Below are 18,656 nucleotides of genomic sequence, written 5' to 3' on the forward strand. Positions count from 1 at the left end.
AACCTGTTCTCTCTAGCCAAGCCCCTGAGATGCTATTATTATTTTTAACTTATCTTTAACAGCAACCCAGTTCTGCTCTACATGGAAAATACAGAACTGCTTTAATGTTGCTTTCTTTAACATTCCTGTGATTTCAGGGCTGTCCTTCCAAATGTAACTGATTAGCTTTGATATGATTAGCTTCTGAACTCAAACAACGTCGCCGGAGTAGCGCCACCTACTGTTTAACAAAAAGCTCTTTCCTACTAAAAGGTGAAGGTTCCCCCGCACATGCGTGTTAGTTGTTTCCAACTCTAAAAAGCACAAAGCTCCGCCCCTTTATCGACTCTTGTCTCCCATTGGTCCCAACGCTTCTATGTGCTCCTTCCAGAGAAACAATGCTCTACCATTCCCCCTTATTAAAGCTTAGTGAATCCATTGGATGCAACTCAAACACCCGCCTTGCCAGGGCCGATCTTGGTATCGATAAAGTACCATATTGGCCGAACAAAAAAACTCCGGTGAGCCTCTCATTGGATACACCCGCGCTCAAGCGAGTTTTGATTGGCGAGGCTGAGCTGTCACAGAAGGAAAGTGGTGGCACCCTGGCTTCCAACGATCGGCTGTTGACGCTGATCCGCTGTCGCGCAGAGGACAGGTTCGCTGGATGGAACGGGGAGGGAGGAGAACGGCGCGGGGGGGGGGTGTCGCCTTGGCTTCCACCCCCCTTCTTCGGAGTGCGCGTGCGCGTCCCCTATCCACCGGTACGCCGCGATCCTTTCCACGAGGACGTCCGCCGGGAGGAGCTGCCGCATCGACATCGATCCAGCTCCGCCCAAACCGGGCAAGAAGAGCCATACGTCGCAATTTGTTGGAGTTTTTTTTTTCTATTCGGATACGGGGAAGGAGCTGGGTGGCGAGGAGGCCTGTTATTTGATGTTGCGGGTGGGAGAGGAGTAGTAACAGCTGCCTGCCTTGGGGTGGGGAGACCCTTGTTGCTTGCTTTGCTTGCTTGATGTTGCGGGTACTGCACCTAAAGTAGAGAGAGCAACTGTCTCCAGCTCTGTGCATGTGGAGTACAAACCCCATCATCCCCTGCTAGCATGGGCAGGAGTGAGGAGACATCTGAGAACAGCAGTTTGGGGATAAAGACTAGGATTTTGCATGCTGGGGAGGAGGCAGGGGAAGAGAAAGGTGGCATTTGAGAAGCGGTTAGCATTGGATGGCAGAGGAGATGTGGGACTGTGCCTATTGATCTCAGCAGGTGTCTGGCAATGACCAATCCTGGCCCTAAATCTTTGATAAGTAACTTAGCTTTTTTGGAGAAATGAGTTACTGATATGGCTAATTTGGGGAGTCAATTTTCTCTTAGTAAAAAGTGCAGACGGGGTGGGGTGTTGCTGTTTGGGTGTATGATCTAATATGGTGGATTTGTATCTGGGTGGGAGATGCAGTAGACTTTGAAAAGTAGAAAAGTTAAGAGATTAGGATATGTAGGGTGGCTTAGCTGACATTGCCATCATGCTGGATGACAGTGATGGGAACTATAATCCTATATATCTGGGGAATTTCAGGGTTAGATAAAATAGGTGAGAAGGGAAGGATTAGCAATGATAGTAGTTGTGCCAAAGAAATAGAGCAGGAAGAAGGGAAGGTAGGATAAATGTCATTTTAGAAGGAGGGGAGGGTTGCAGCTCCAAGAAAAAGGAAAGCCTGATCAGTTGACAGAGATATTGGATTGGGTCTAATTGGGTTACTTTTGTGGAGAAGAACAAGCTGTAAGTGCTTGGCCAGGAAAAATGGCTTTCGAGATATCTCTGAATGATTTAGGAATGCAGTAAGGATATCTTAGTGTTTTGTTCAAGACACTGCTCAATAAGGAAAGAAATGGGGAAAATATATCTCATTATTTTGCAGAGTCCCCAGTCCTTCACACCATGCAAGTGGCTGAGGATGCCTGCACCCATTTGGAGGATGAACTGCTCTGTGAGTTATATGTAAAATTATTTTCAACACATTCAGAGTAGCCGCAGCATATTTCTTTTAACAGAGAAATCCACAGCATTTACTAGAGTACTGCATTTATTCACTAGTGTCTCAGTGATATTGATAACTGGCTATTTCCCACAAATCACCAAATTACCCACTCTGTTTCTAGCCATATCATATCTGGGGAGGGAATGAAAACAAGAACAATCAAGTTTTGAAAACCTTCTCTGACTTATGATAGTCTGAGTTTTAGGTGAGTGGCTGGTTTGCACACTTGCTAATTCTGCTTTTGCATCATCTCTAGGTAATGATTGGAGGTGGGGAATACTTGGGGTGTGTAGACTTTGAAAATAATGTGGAAAAAATACCACAAACTTCATGTTGTTAAAGCAGCATGACATTTTGCAAGCCTGAAAACAAAATGCAGCTTTATTAACAGCACATTAACAAATGAATTGACTTTAAAGCAGTTATTTTTTCAAACTCACATTAGAATTCTGAAAAAAGATGGGTTGTTTTAATGACTAGAAGAGAGATGCTGTTCTTTCCCTTGTATGAGACCTGAGTCATTTCTTTTGGTTCTTTTTATGAACAAAAAGTTCACAACTTTATAGATACACATATGCTGGCACACATATACAGATGGTTGTTTGTTTGCCCTATATAAGAGAAAGAGGGTAACAAGTGACAAGGCTCCCCCATTTCAGTAAATGGGATGTACAAAAGACATAGAACCTAAACCCCGTATTTCTATATCCTTTAGATATGCCAGGAATTCTGAGAATAGAGAAGGCTCACAGATGGAGAATGGCAGCAGAGAATGAGGGAGTAGAGCATAATGAGTTTAGAATATACTTCAAGCACCATCTTGTATGGTTATAAGCAGGAAGCTATCCCTAAACAGCCTCAAGTTGGTGCAGGCAGAGACTCATCACAAGATATATTCTCCCTCTCAGGATTTTCTAAGGATAAGTTTGGTTTAGATCCAGGGTGTCAAACTGCTGGCCCACGGGCCAGATGCATCATAGCAAAACTGCGCCTACCCTATTGCCAGCAATGGCAGAAAAGTTGCGATACGTCACCTCATGTCATGTGAGGTTGCAAGATTGACACCCCTGGTTTAGGCCATTTCCAAGTCTTCTCTAAAATCAGACATCATGACAGAATCCTCTTGAAATCTGGTGAGAATTGCATTTGTTTGTTTCTTAAATCAGGCATAGTCTCTCGTCTGTTCAGCATTTAATTTAAAATGGTCAGCTGAAAGTTGTGATGAACAAAACAGCAATTAAGTGCTAAATCTTGGAAGACTGAAGCATTTTGTTACTTGTTTTGTGCAAGAAAATGAGAAATCCTAACTCAGCATTCAGTAGGCGAGGGTCACAAAAAACACAGACTCAGGGCCACATATAGGCCACGGATTGCTGACCCACGATTTGAAGGAGAAACACCCAGAAAAAAAAGGTATAAAATAGGTATTGTAAATATATACTGTAATAGCCTTATTCATTGATAACTGATTTCCCGAGATTATACTGTATGGCAGGTGTGTCAAACTGCCAGCCCACGGGCCAATTGCATCATACAGAGGCTGTGCCTACCCCAGCTCCGGCAATGCAAAAAAAGTCGTGACACATCACGTAATGCAGCGAATTTGACACCCATGTTGTATGGTATATGGTCTTTGTCCCAGCACACAGAACTCCCTCAAGACCCATTTTTTAAATTTATTTTTTTCCCTTACAGTCTGTGAAGACTGTCGTCTTTATTTCCGCGACTCCTGCCCACAACATGGACCCCCCACCTTTGTGGCTGACACACCTGTTCCAGAAAGAGCTCCATCACGGGCACTGCTGTCCCTGCCTGAGGGACTTCTGGTCAAGGAACGTTCCCAAGGAGGCTTTGGAGTGTGGAGTGCACTCCCAGCCCTACCTCGTGGCTGCATCTTTGGGCCCTATGAGGGGGAAATGGTCCGAGAACATAGTGACTGCACCCGTTATTCTTGGGCGGTAAGGCACAACACATCAACCACCACAGTACACTGCTCTTGGTGTCTTTGTTATATCACAACTTCAGCTGAAATTTCTTCTGGATTTTGGAATTGTTGGCTATTGAGAGAGATTTGTCCATTTTTTTCTTGTGTTTGTTTGTCTCAGTACAGGTGACACTCAGTTTATGACCTGGCCATTTGATATTATAAAACACACAGGCCAAAAAAAGTTGCTTACAACCCATTTCCAGTGGCTGCCCACTGTAGTCACATGAACACATTTCAAGCACATTTATGACTGTTTGCAACATCATTATAATGTTTTTGCCAAAAATTAGCTTCTGGTCTTCAGCAAAAACACAACATGTGTTAATAACTGTGGCATTCATCAACAACTGTAGATTCACCTAATGACCAGAGTGTGTCACTTAACAACTACCAGAAAAAATGTAATATTGAATCAGTCATATGATGACATGTTTTACGACTGTCATGTTTTATGACTGTCCTGGGCAGGCTCCAACATGGTTATAAATTTATTTTATTTATTTATTTTATTACATTTATATACCGCCCTTTCCCGAAGGACTCAGGGCGGTTTACAGGGTGATTAAAAACAAAAATACAAAAGTTAAAAACAAATTAAAAAATTATATTCGTCCCTGCATAAGTAAAACCCCAGTTAAAATTAAAATTAAAACTAAAATTAAAATTCTCAGCCTGGGCCAGAGAGCTCGAAGAGCCAGGTCTTCAGGTCCCGGCGGAATGAACGGAGGTCAGGGGCAGTCCTAAGCTCCACTGGCAGCTGGTTCCAAAGGGCAGGCGCGCCCACTGAGAAGGCCCTATCCCTGGGTGTCGTCCGCCGGCAAGATTACCTGAGTAAAAACAAATGGGAAATGAGTGGATTGGTTTTTGCTTCCAGGTAAATGAATTGACTTTAGCTGTAGTAGCAGTAAATAATTTCCTAAAGGGATAGGGGACAGTTGTTTCAGGCATCCTTGATTTAGTTAACTGTGGGCACTTCTTGACAAGGACTTCTTGACAAGGACTTTATATGTTCAGCTTCTCTTCCTTGTTCTCAGAATAGTTCCAGGAGCTTCAAGTATCACTGACGTCAACTTAATCTATGTTTATGTCACACATTTCTGGCTTCAGTTTTACCTCAGCAAAACCTTTAAGGAAAAGATAAATAATCACATAATGTTTCACGATCAAAGTCATCTGGTAGAACTTTGTAAAGCCTTTTACTTGGAAAAAAAATGTCCTTGGATAAAATGTGAGTAAAAAAGTATATAGTAGTATTGAAAATTAAAACATAATACTGCCGTTCTGGCAATTGCATAGATACTGGGATGTGTCACTAATTTGGGTCCCCTTCCCTTTCCCAATTTACCCCCACACACACACTAGCCTTATTTTCTGCAGCAGGTGGCTTCAATCAGCTTTTAACTTCAGTTTCCCACAACTTTAATTGAGACATTGGAATGGAAAACAAGAGGTTTACATGTGTCTCATAAAGAGTCTATCTAACTTACTGCCAACAAAAGTGAGCTACTGGTTTGTAACAGGAAATAGGAGTTAAGGGGTCGGCATATATTTCCAGACCCCCCTCTCAACCCCAGGTTTGGCCATGAGATACAACAAATAGGATAATGTACAAGTTGAAGATAACGTGTGCATTTACAAAGATTAATCTTAAGGATATGCATTAAAGTTGAGATGTCTTCAAGGAGATCACTATACAAACTGCCCTAAATCATAGTTGATCAGTTCTTAACTGCAAATCAGTATATTATCCACTACAAAAGAGACCTGGCATTAAAGCTGTTGTTGATCTTAAAGCCAGAAAAACCCAGATTCAAATTTCTGTATATAGGAAAGTTTGGTCCAAGAGCCATACCTAATTACTTTAATAAGTTTTCATATATTTTTAAGTGGTGGATGATGTAGTTTTGAATCTGCTATACTGAACCCTTTGATCAAAGTATGGGACAAAGATATAAGAGTTTATCCTTTCTCCAGACTAATGTCAGATCTGGAGATGCTGAGCTGCAATAGCCATCCATAGGCAGATGGCCAATATGTTTGGAGATAATCAGGTTGGGGAAGGATCTCCCACTGGCACTTTATATTGGCTTTGTTATTCTGAACTGAGGTTCTTTCTCCTCTCCCAAGATTCGGTTCACATAACCCTCCCAAGAATCTGTAGCTCTTAGTCTAATTTTCAAAATGCCTGCGAGGGATTATTTCAGACTTTCAGCAAAAATAACTCGTTTGTCTCTCAGCAGAAAAGGGTAGAGAGAGAAATAGGTGTTCTAAAGATGTACAAAAAGTTAAAAGGGAGAAAAATGCTATGTTTTAGTTTAGGGTATTTCTCTTGCTGCCTTTGGTCCTGTCCTTTGCTTGCTCAGAGTTGCTATCAATCCCTGCAAAGTGGGGTGGGGATCCATTGCTGTGCTATATGAAAAGTGCTACTGCGTTTTTTCAGCTTGTTTTCTTCTCAGCAGTGATCAACCAATTGGTGCAGAGAATAGGTAGGCCTAATTGTTCCTTCTTTTGTTATAGGAAAGGGAGGGAGAGAAAGAAGGAAGGAAAGAAATTTCCTCCAAGTTATTTGGGGTAGAATGGAAACAAAAGATATTTTCTCCTTCCAGGTTAGATTTTGTGTGCAACCCATTGTGTTTACTCTGCAGCTCTGCATCATCACCAATAAAAGCCAGTGATTCTGAAACCTTTGGGCTACAAAGGGTGGACTATCCATCCTCCCTGGATATCAAAACTATGTAACTTTCTTTAGGTCAAGAACTACATCACTGTTGAATTCATATTGCAAAAGAGACAGCCTATACTGGACTATTTAAAAATGAAGATAAAAATGAAAGTTTATTTTTTTATTTATATTCCACCTCTTTTTTATTTTTACAAATAATTAAAGATGGCAAACATATCCGACACATCTTCCTCATCCTGTTTTCCCCACAATAGCAACCCTGTGAAGCGAGTTGGACTGAGCGAGAGAGACTGACCTAAGGTCACCCAGCTGGCTTTCATGGCTACGGTGGGATTTGAAGTCACAGACTCTTGCTTTCTAGTGCCTTAACCATTACTAGTTAATGGTTGCTAGTTCCATGTTGCTATTTTAAGTTACTTAGTTCATACATTTTAAAATATGCACACAATCTTTTATAATAATCCCTCTTCTTTTACATGGCCGAAATTCCTGATTTAAAATAATACACATATAAAACCTCTACTACTACTACTATTCTCATATTTACATCAATCCCATAGTCGTAGATACAGATTAAGACGGTGAACACAGAGAGCTTATTGGTGGTGGGCAGCAGATTCTAAGAGAGGATAAAGGCCACATTTAACTTCTTGGTGAAGTGTATGAAGTCCTTATGCTATACACCCAAAACAATGCCTCCTACAAACCATTCCAGCTCCTTTTTTGTCTGCTCAGAGTACATCCTGAAGGGAGTAAACATTAGGGCCTCAAGGGATAAAATAGATCTTTTAAGCCTCAAAGCCCTCTAAAAAAGGCTCTGTACCTCTGGTGGGCAGCTCAAAGTATCCATTTTGCCTGAAAATGTTAATGGCATCCATTCCAATGATATCACCAGGCTATCATCTTGTAGAGGCCATCAAAAAAGGTGATCAGCCTGGCCTCCCGACGTGTCTTGCTTTCTGATCCTCTCCTCAGCTTAGATTCTCAAGAACGGGTGTCAAACTCGCAATGTCACGTGATGTGTCATGACGTATTGCAACCTTTTTTCCATTGCCAGCAATGGGGTGGGTGCAGTTTCAGCATGACGCATCCAGCCCGCAGGCCAGCAGTTTGACAGCCCTGCTCAAGAATCTCAGAAGATAGGATGTTTCTGGGAAAGAGCAGAATTTAACAGAGGAATCCTGCAAATCAAAGCACTTTCTACATATATTTCTCGTATCTTTTTCTTTCGCTGTGTTATTTTTTCCCCCTTACCCTTTATGGAATGAAAGAGACAATAGTTGCTCAGTGTCTTCTGCTTGGTTGTACTGAGGTCTCCTGAGAATATATACAGCTTATGCTGGAAAAGAGTGAAAGAAGCTTGGGGATTTGAATCTGGGATTCCCAGCCCAAAGCTCACAGCTTTTCCCTTACACCACACTGCCACATTCAGTTTTTCAGAGAAGACCCTCCTTGCCCCCTGCCTTTTAACTTAAAAATGTACAATTCAAGAGGAAGAGGAGCATTCCAAGGATGTTTTTATAAGATGAAGAAGAAAATAAAACGCATCCAAACGAATATTTGGAAGCCCTGTTGTGCTGTCTTGCAGTTGCCTTTTGAAGAGGAAGCTTGGAAAAGTATGCCTGCAGGATCTTAAGAGTTGTATTGTCTGCAGGTCCACACCCTTTCCCTGAAAATACTGCAAGTGTTCATGACAGTTCAGAAGGGGGGAGTGGATGCTGACAGGTGCCAGCAATCTCTTATTCCCAGATAGAAAACAATGGACTCTGATCACTTGTGATTTATGGCATTCCTTTCAAAGAAGTACAGCTGTGCAGAAGGATTCAGGGATTGTGACAAATACAAAATCAATTTCCCCAATAAGCTGTGTGAGTAGACAAAAGCTCATAATGAAGCAAGGGGAGAGCTGAAACTGCTGGGTTCTAGTAATTGGTAGAGGATAATTTACAAAGGGTTCAGTGTTGTAATTGATTATCAATCGCAAGAACAAAATCTTCTCTTCCTCAAATCCCACTACTGAGAATCTCCCATCTGTGCTAGATGTTCATTTGTATCTAGGTATGCTGTGAGGACTTGGAGTGGTATAGTTTGCTAAAAAATACTTGCAAGCTGGCATTTCAGATCTACCTTTGCCTCTCTTGGCCACTACTCTGTGCATAGTTTTGTTGATGAACCTTTGTGTTGTAGTAAATAACACTATAGTTTCTCCAAGCAGTCTGATTTCCCTATTTCTGCCTTAAGATGGAGTTTTTCAGATCCACTGCAGGTGGCGCTCTTTACCTCCTGAGCCCTTTTTTTTTACCTTGGCTGTAGGTTGTCTACAGCCAGCTTAAAATCCCAAACAAATTCTAAAATAAAGGTAGAATTTGTGGGTTTGATTGGATCTTACTATTCCTTCCCTTCTCTCTGCAGGTCCGGGACAATGGGTCCTATTTTTTCATTGATGCTTCTGATGATTCCAAATCTAACTGGATGAGGTGAGCATCTTACGAGAGAAACCCAGTAACAACTGAAGGGGAAATTATCACTGTTTCATTTTTTTATGACGTCTGCAGAAATTGGGATCCATGGAACTTCTGACACCATCAGATAGCAGCACAGAGAGAAAGCAAATAATTGCCAAATTGTCTTAAGTTATTGCATACGATCTCACTTGAATCTTGTGAGGTGTTGGTGATCTATGAGAGGACATAGAGGGAAGAATAGGGATAAACAACATTTTGATTTTTTTAATTCTCTACTAAAGGAGAACTGGGCAAGGACATCCAAGGAAATATGAATGCTTAACTCATTTTGTTATACTGTATTCTTATGGCACAATAATAATAATAATAATAATAATAATAATAATAATAATAATAATAATAATAATAATAATAATAATAATAATAATTATTATTATTATTATTATTATTATTATTATTATTATTATTATTATTATTATTATTATTATTATTATTATTATTATTATTTTATTTATATACCGCCCTTCTGCCGAAGGACTCAGGGCGGTGAACAGGGCAAATATATAAAAAATACAAAAATACAAAAGTTAAAAGAAAATTAAACATATGCCCGACTAAAAACAGTAAATACAAATATTAAAATGACCATAAAACCCAACCCATCCCCCATCAGGCCAGGCCGGCTTGTTCAAATAAGAATGTCTTCAGATCGCGACGGAAGGAGCGAAGGTCAGGCGCCATTTTATGGCATAAAACTACATATTTGCCTTGTGGCTTTAATCCAAACACTACCACATTTGTTCCTTGGGGACTCCAAATGAGCCTAACCCTTTTTTTTAAAGCAGTTGCTTCCTTAAGTCATAGGAGAGTCCTTAAATCCACTAGGCCTGTAGTTCCCTGGAGACATAATCTGCAATTACAGTTCATATAAAAACCAAGAAGGAAAAGACGTTGCCTCCCCCAATTCTAGTGACTCATCATCCCTTTTTCTCCATGCAGATATGTGGCATGTGCCTCCACTGAGGATGAGCAGAACCTAACTGTATTCCAATATCATGGTTACATCTACTACCGGGTCTGCCAAATTATACCTGCTGATACAGAGCTGCTGGTCTGGATAGGAGAGGAATATGCTCGCACTCTAGGACTGCGTTTAGGTAAGTGAAAGAGAAGAGGGGAAGAGGACTAATGGCCAGGTCCCTTGCTTCCTTCATTTTTAGCAGCCATTTAGGATTTCTAAAAGAATCTGCCGTGTGGGTTAAACCGCTGAGGCCATGGGCACAGCACATTTTTCTACATCCCGAAAAGCAATGCTAAACATTAAAATAAAGGTTATGTTGTTATATTTAACTGGAGTTTTTTGTTATTGCTTTCCAGATGTGTGCTTTGATAAGTTTCCCTATCATGTTAAAAGTCGCAATTTGGGCTTCAATTTTGCCCCATCCTTGTGGGTTACAAATTCTGTACTGCACTTATCTCAACCTTGGCAAATTAAAGTTGTGTGGAGTTCAAGTCCCACAATTCCCCATATTGGCTTGGGAATTCTGGGAGCTGAAGTCTACACATTTTCAAGTTGCCAAGGTTGCGATAAGTGCAGTACAGTGGTTAAGGCACCAGGCTAGCAACCAAGAGACAGCGAGTTTAGTCCCACTTTAGGCATGAAAACTGGGCAACAAATCTGTTCGTCAGTTCCTGTCACAACCAATGGATTAACATTTGGTTGATCCAGAAAAAAAAGTAGGCCTTGCATTTATGAGTACTAGCAGCAGCTAAGATATTGCACAGAACCCTCAAACCCCCTCTAGTAGAGGATCTGAGATTAAGAAAAATACATACCACCCATAGGAGTGAGTAAGGAGATATCTGTCTGTCTATATATCTATAGCTATTATCATACTAAACAGAACTTTGGACTCATATACTGCATGTCAAGTATTAGCATATACAGTTCACCACTGTTAGTGATATCTGCTATTAGAGATTGGTAACCATCAGAGCTATTTATTCTTAGGATTTCTTTTGTACCCTGGACTGTGTAAAGCTTCCCAGGGATCAGAGGCCCTAAGCTACTTCTTTTCAGCCATTTATGATTTTTCTAGGGCAATAATATTGTAATGGTTTTCTATTGCTTTCTGCAGTGAATTTTCTTAGCAATAGAAAAAAACACACCAGGAACTTTTCACATTGTAATATTATTTCTCTACTAGTAATTGTGTTCAAATATATCCAATGGCCCCACAGTTTAGCCAAGAGTATATTTAATATAGAAATGGACAAACTGCTTAACTTGCAAGCTTTCGGAAGAGATCGGCTAAGGTCTCTGAAAAAGGTTGTCCCTTCCTTGCTGCTTGTTATGGAAGAGGGAAAAATTAAGTTGTTAAGAAATTAATGACCTTGTTCACATGACATGAATGATCCAATTATTTATTCTCCAAATTAAGTGATTCATCTTTGTGTACCTGGTACTCACAATCCTTAATTATTCCAATAGTGATTTGACAGCCTCTTTTTAGCCTTCTCAGCTGCCAAAAAGGAGCTAAGGGAATTGTCACTTTCCTCTCCCTGTAAATTTTTCCCCTCTCTGGGGATGAAAAAATAGTACAGCTGGATTGGACCAGTGCAACTAGTGCAATAAAGTAATCTTCCCAACCATTTCTGTCCCTTTTTTATTTGCAATATCTTAGTCAGTCATGGAGGGTAAAAGGCAAAAATAAGACCTTTCTAGGCTTCATCTCAATCATGTACATCAGAATTTTAAGGAGAAGAGCACTCTCTTATATTTCAGATATTAGGAGACTTACTTGTGTAGTAAATAGTTCACATAAGACAAGTTAAGTTACTTGACCAGGAAGGTTAGTTTAGCTTCAAACAATGCCAACTTTGTCAATTAATGCAGGGTTGTTTTTTTTTAAGTTTGTGTCCTGTTATCCAAATAGGGCTGTTGAGTCTCACCATGTGCACCCTAAGATATACCTTGAAAAAATGTAATCTTCTCTTAGTAGAAGCTTGCATATCCCTGGTTTAACAAGCTTACTAAATGACTGTATTCACACAACATATTTATCCATGGATTGTTTCTCAATCTTAGTACTGTTAAGATACATGGACTTCAACTTCCAGAATTTCCCCAATCAGCATGCTGAGGTTAAAAATTATTGTTTTACTCAACATTAATTTACTCAGTTATCTGAATTTCAGGACACATTGGGGAAAATGTAGATTGATTTGGATAATGGCACCCCTGAACAAAGATGTAACCAACTTTATAACAAAGCCCAAGCTAATGGAAGCTTTGCTGCTTCATTTCTTCCCCTTTAAATTGATAGACCTGGCATCCTAATTCTATATAGCAGTGGTCCCCAGCCTTTTTAGCACCAGGGACCGGTTTCATGGAAGTCAGTTTTTCCATGAACCAGGGTGAGGGCGATGGTTTCGGTATCATTTGCTTGCCTGCTGCTCATGGCCATCTGGGCAGCCCTGTTCCCAATGGGCCACAGGCCAGTATCGTTCCATGGCCCCTAGGGGTTGGGAACCCCTAATAATATAGCAAGATGAAGAACTTTATTTCTTGTGGGGGGGTGTCACATTTCATTGGGCTAAGTATCTGCTATGTTTACAGGCAATGAACATTACTCAATATAACAGTGTTGCTGGACACCAAAAACCCTCCTCCTTCTTCATTTTTTTAAGTTGACACATAATCTTCAGACTGAGTTGCCTTATTCCTCTACAATGCACCCCCTCCTCTTGGGAATCCATCTCCTTACTATCACATCTCCTCTAGCCAGGTGTCTGCTCTGCTTGCTCAGCAAAGAGTTTTGCAATTGAAAAAATGTACATATTTCCAGATCTATAAAAACGAGGAGGGAAATTCAATCTGTGAAATTTGTTATGGGAGGAAGGACAAGATATGTCTGTCAGAACTGGTACTGCTCTTTAGTGCTCAGGAAAAGAAACCTACCTTCAATTATAGGGGCAAGGGGTCTTGTCCCTGTGATGCAATTTGTTCCATTCCCCCACAGGTGAGCATTTCAAATACGAATTTGGCGAGAAAGAATTACTGATGAAACTCTTCCAAGAGCTGCATGTCAAGACTCAGTCACCACCTCCAGCTCCCCATGCTCTTTCTTCTTGTACCCAGTATTTGTGTGGAGATGCCACTGCCTCATCTTTCCTGCCCCTCCACAAGCCAGGCTTTCCTGTGGGAGGAATCTCATTTCCCCTGCTGGAAGGGACACAAAATCTGGTGGGTTTGGGCCGGGCTCAGAGCCGCTACTGGACTTTTTTTGGCTTCCAGGGGGATGCCTATGGCCGCATCCTCGACAAGAGCAAGATCATCTGCAAGTTGTGTGGAGTCCGGCTGAGCTACAGCGGAAACACCACCAACTTACGCCAACATCTCATCTACAAACATCGTTGTGAGTACAACCAGCTTGTTGGGACACAGGTGGCCACCCTTGACAAAGGAATGGCTGGTACAGGCGAGTTTGGAACTCCCCGACCTCCAATCCCTGGCCAGACAACACGGGCAGTGGCTGACTTTATTGTGTTGGACCTGATGCCAGTGGAGGTGGTAGAAGGTGAGGGGTTTGGGCAGATGTTAGCTGTCCTGGACCCCAACTACAAACTCCCTGAAGCTGCTGCCTTCGCCCACACGGTGCTGAAGGACATGTATACCCAGGTGAAAGGGAAAATCTGGGAACTGGTGCGGGGCCTGTCCCAGTGTTCCCTCAGTCTGGATGTATGGCACCACAGCAGCACTCTAACCTACCTCACACTAACTGTCCACTATGTGGATGACTGCTTTGAACCCAGGGCCAGGGTCCTTTCGAGCCGCCCTATTCCTGAGAACCCCAGCCCTGAGAGCCTGGTGGAGGCACTGGCTGAGGCCACCAAAGAATGGGGAGTACGTGAGAGCACTTTGTACACTGTGGGAGGCCTTGGTCCTGCCATCCAGCAAGCAGCTGCTGCCCTGGGGTGGACAGCCCTGCCTTGCATTGGGCAGGCCTTGCGGGCAGCAATGGAAGCAGTGCTGGGCCAGCCGGTGGCCCAGAGTGCCTTGGAGCGCCTCTGTTCTTTGGCTTCTTGGGCACTGACAGGGGCAGGTCGTAATGAAAAACTGTGGTTCCAGGAGCCCCTCTTGCAAGCCCACCTCAGCCGCTTCCTGAGAGATGGGAGCAAGTGGCACAGTGTCTACACAATTCTGCAGGATTTGCTAGAGTATAGCAAGTCTCTGTCAGGGCTTGGTCCTGATGGAAAGGCAGCCCTGCACCCACAGGACTGGGCAGCCCTTCAGGACATAGTCCAAGTTCTCAAGCCCATGGCAATTGCTACCTCTACATTTACCAAAGATCCCTTTTCCAGTCTCGCCCTAGTCAAACCCGTGTTAACTAGCCTCCTCTACAAGCATTTGGTGGCCGGTGAGTGGGACTCTGCTCTGACCCTTGAAGCCAAAGCAGCAGCTCAGAAAGAACTGAACCACCATTTCTCCAGCCCTGAAGTTAACCAGGCCCTCAATCTAGCCTGTGCTCTCGACCCCCGGTTTCGTGGTCTGGACTTCCTGAGCCATTCTGACCGGGTGGAAACTTTACACTTGCTCAAGGCCGAAGTGTCACACTTGGCCAAGGTCCCTGCTTTCCTAACCTCCAGCCTGCCTGATGTGGCTTCCTCATCGCCCCCTTCCAAGCTGCCAAAGCAAGATGCAGGCATTGAATTCCTGCTGGGAGATCTTTGCAGCATGCGTGGTGGCCCAGGCATCAGCTCTGCCCATCAGCAAGCCGAGCAGGAGACAGCCAGCTTCCAGACCAGCAAAGCATCTGCCCTCGCTCAGGAACCCCTGCAATGGTGGAAGATCCACCACACCCAGTACCCATTATTGTCCCGGGCAGCCCGCAAGCTCCTAGGAGTGCCTGCTACTTCAGTACCTGCTGGCTGGCTCTTCAGCAGCACTGGAGATGCCATCCACACTAAGCGCCAAGCCCTGACACCAGAGCATGTCGATATGCTTGTGTTCCTCCATGGCAACCGTGCAATGCTCTATTAGAGTACACAAAGCAGGCTTGGGTGAGCATCTGCAGGAACCTATAGCATTCCACCACAAAAGGTTGAAATTGGAGGAGAGTTCTCATGTGTCCTGTATCTATTTCCCTCTGCTGGACTGGCCAAAAGGCCTAGAGGGCAACTACAGTCTGCTGTGTTTTGGAGGAAGGGGAATAGAACAAACCATTTGAGTGGTTTTGTGGGGTGGGCCAAACTAGGGCAGACCTGGAATTGCATCAATCAGGGATCAAAATACAATTTCCCTCTACTCCCACCAGCTGATTGGGAGCTATGAAAATATTAGTTCAGTGAAGTTGTAGACTACTGGCTAAGAAGGTTGATCTGGAATAAAAGAAACAGCTGTGGCTTTTAGTAGGCTTTGTTTGGAGGAAGGGAGGGGAGGAGGCCAAATTAGATCATGTTGAATCTTCCAAAGAAGTAGGAGGGCTGATGTGCTGGAATATTCCATAAATGTAAGGGAAATGAATGTTTTTGAGAGTGTATGGCTGTAGTCCTCGCCTCTCATGGATATACCAGGGGGGGGAACGACACAAACTATGTATGGGTCAGAAGGAGAGATCATTTGAGGACAAAAATGATGTATGAAGAGTAAGTGGGAACATAAAAAGAGGAATAGGAGTGGACTAGCCCATACTTACTGTAGGGAAACAGATTTGTTACAGGGAGAAGATAAGGGGGTAGAAATATGCTGAATGGCATAGAGAGCTGAAAATAATGACAGCACCAATTCAGGGAAACAGAAGGAGGGCATGGAATATTTCAAGAAGTTTAGGTTCAGACACAAATCAAGCAGGCATGTGGTTGGTGTCAATGTGTTCTTGCTTTACAAAGAGCCCTGGAGTATCTAAACAAAAGCTACATTAACCAAGCCTTTTCTCTTACTACCTAATGGAATGATGATGGACAACATAATTGATGGAGGACTCTCTAGTAGTGAGATATCGTACTTGCACTATGGATACAGTGAATATAGGCAGCATTCCCTCTTCTCCTCACCCTTCCCCCAAAATCAAGATACACAGCCAAAAGAAGAAAGGATACTAGAAAAGTACTGTGATTCCTCTGGCCTTCCTTCCATTTGGGGGGCATTGATCTTTAAATCAAAGAAAGCACTTACCATTTCTCTATTTTATTTATAAAAAGGTAAAGGTTCCCCCGCACATGCGTGCTAGTCATTTCCAACTCCAGGGGCCGGTGCTCATCTCCGTTTCAAAGCCGAAGAGCCAGCGTTTGTCCAAGGACGTCTCCATGGTCATGTGGCCGACATGACTAGACGCCAAAGGCGCACGGAACGCTGTTACCTTCCCACCGGAGTGGTCCCTATTTTTCTACTTGCATTTTTACGTGCTTTCGAACTGCTAGGTTGGCAGAAGCTGGGATGAGTAACACGCGCTCACTCTGTTACGCGGCACTCGGGATTTGACCCGCCAAACTGCCGACCATCTGATCGACAAGCTCAGTGTCCTAACCCACTGAGCCACCGCGTCCCTTCTATTTTATTTATACCCAGCCTTTATTATTTTTTTACAGATAACTCAAGGTGGCAAATTCATTCCCCGCCAAAATAAAAACCCAGTGAGATTGACTATCCCAGGGTCACCAAGCTGGCTTTCATGGCTAAGACAGGATTAGAAGTCACAGCCTCCCACTTTATAGCTTGGTGCCTTAGCCACTAGACTTTTCATTGCCTGTTGATCGGGCCCTTCCCTACGTAATGCCTTCCTAATTCTCTCCTATCCTAAACCCCATGCTTTTTGCACACCTTAAAAAGTTCAGGGTTATCAAATGAAAGAGGAACAGCTGAAGACAGGTTTATACAGCCAGGACCCTCTCTACTTTAAAATGAGTTTTATTTAGGGGTTTTTTTTGGGGGGGGGTTAATTCAAAGAGCAACAAAAAAATAAAACCTTTTATTTTTAAAAAGATGGTGCTGCTTGTACTAAGATGGGGTGGGGGAAAACTGAAGAATTTATTTTTTCCAGATGGTGATTCTTTAGGGCACCAACACCCAAAGGATGCAGTAGAACTAAAAATTATAGCAAACATCCCCCTCTGGCCTTGTTCAACGTGAATAAGACATTACCTTCTAACTTTATAATCCAGTTCTGTTGGCTTTAGTTGCTAGCCTCATCCAACATTTTTTCAAATTGGCTAGGAATAATAGAAATTATGGAGCTGCCTCATAGAAGTTCCAAAAATAGACTGTCTGCAGATCACATCTGGTGAATTGTTCATGGCTATCCTTTATGAATCTGAGAGTATTTAGTAGCCATTGGTTTTTTTTATTAATGCCAAAAGGTAAGTCAGTCTCCCCTATAGAAGCCAATGCCATAACAAAGTTAAGCCAGGACAAATATTCCTAATGCGGGGGAGGGGGGGAGGTTAGTGGTAGTACATAAGGCTTTTTACAAGTTAATCATAATCATAATAGTAAAGTTGGAAGGGACCTTGGAGGTCATCTAGTCCAACCCGCTGCTCAGGCAGGAAACCCTATATCATTTCAGAGAAATGGCTGTCCAGTCTCTTCTTAAAAACTTCCAACGTTGGAGCGTTCACAGCTTCTGGAGGTAGGTTGTTCCACTGGTTAATTGTTCTAACTGTCAGGAACTTTGTCCTTAGTTCTAGGTTGCTTCTCCTTGATTAATTTCCATCCATTGCTTCTTGTCCTGCCTTCGGGCGCTTTGGAGAATAGCTTGACTCCCTCTTCTTTGTGGCAGCGCCTGAGATATTGGGACACTGCTATCATGTCATCCCTAGTCCTTCTCTTCATTAAACTAGACATACCCAATTCCAGCAGCCGTTCCTTATATGTTTTAGCCTCCAGTCCCCTAATCATCTTTGTTGTTCTCTGTACCCTTTCTGGAGTCTCGACATCTTTTTTACATTGTGGTGACCAAAACTGGATGCAGTATTCCAGGTGTGGCTTTACCAAAGCATTGTAAAGTAGTATTAACACTTCACGTGATCTTGATTCTGTCCCTCTGTTAATGCAGCCTAGCACTGTGTTGGCTTTTTTGGCAGCTGCAGCACACTGCTGGCTCATATTGAAGTGATTGTCCACTAGGACTCTGAGATCCCTCTCACAGTTACTACTATTGAGCAAAGTACCCCCCTATACAATACCTGTACATTTGGCTTTTCTTGCCTAAATGTAGAACCTTACTTTTTTCACCATTGAATTTCATTTTGTTAGATAGCGCCCAGTGTTCAAGTCTGTATCTTAAGCCTGTCTTCTGGAGTGTTGGCTATTCCTGCTAGCTTGGTGTCTGCAAATTTGATGAGTTCCCCATCTATCCCCTCGTCCAAATTGTTGATGAAGATGTTGAGCAATGGGCCCAGAACAGAGCCCTGGGGGCACCTCACTACTGTAGATGCCGTTCCATTGACCACACGCTGAGTACAGCCGGTCAGCCAGCTACGAATCCATCTGGTGGTGATGCTGTCT

At 42.8% G+C, this 18,656-nt stretch overlaps 1 protein-coding gene across 7 annotated transcripts; it reads left to right on the forward strand.

Moving 5' to 3' along the window:
* Positions 1–551: 551 nt before the first annotated feature.
* Positions 552–17,093, forward strand: LOC308677973 (E3 SUMO-protein ligase ZBED1-like). Of its 7 annotated transcripts, none has more exons than XM_081344722.1 (7): positions 643–743; positions 1,897–1,965; positions 2,138–2,221; positions 3,712–3,974; positions 9,099–9,163; positions 10,151–10,308; positions 13,174–17,093. In XM_081344722.1, the coding sequence occupies exons 4-7, from the start codon at positions 3,933–3,935 to the stop codon at positions 15,192–15,194; spliced, it is 2,286 nt and encodes a 761-aa protein (XP_081200848.1). In that variant the 5' UTR covers positions 643–743; positions 1,897–1,965; positions 2,138–2,221; positions 3,712–3,932; the 3' UTR covers positions 15,195–17,093. The 7 variants fall into 7 exon arrangements, with proteins under 7 accessions (XP_081200842.1, XP_081200848.1, XP_081200844.1 ...); XM_081344721.1 differs by lacking the exon at positions 643–743 and adding an exon at positions 841–924; XM_081344716.1 differs by lacking the exon at positions 2,138–2,221 and having other exon boundaries at positions 552–743.
* Positions 17,094–18,656: the final 1,563 nt, after the last annotated feature.

This window comes from Vipera berus (assembly GCF_964194415.1).
Source record: "Vipera berus genome assembly, chromosome: Z".
In the NCBI taxonomy this organism is placed as follows: domain Eukaryota; kingdom Metazoa; phylum Chordata; class Lepidosauria; order Squamata; family Viperidae; genus Vipera; species Vipera berus.

Coding starts and splice junctions, on each gene's coding strand:
- LOC308677973 (XM_081344716.1), top strand. CDS start 647: ATGGAACGGGGAGGGAGGAGAACGGCGCGGGGGGGGGGTGTCGCCTTG. Junction 9,164..10,150: donor TCCAAATCTAACTGGATGAG/GTGAGCATCTTA, acceptor TTCTCCATGCAG/ATATGTGGCATGTGCCTCCA. Junction 10,309..13,173: donor CACTCTAGGACTGCGTTTAG/GTAAGTGAAAGA, acceptor ATTCCCCCACAG/GTGAGCATTTCAAATACGAA.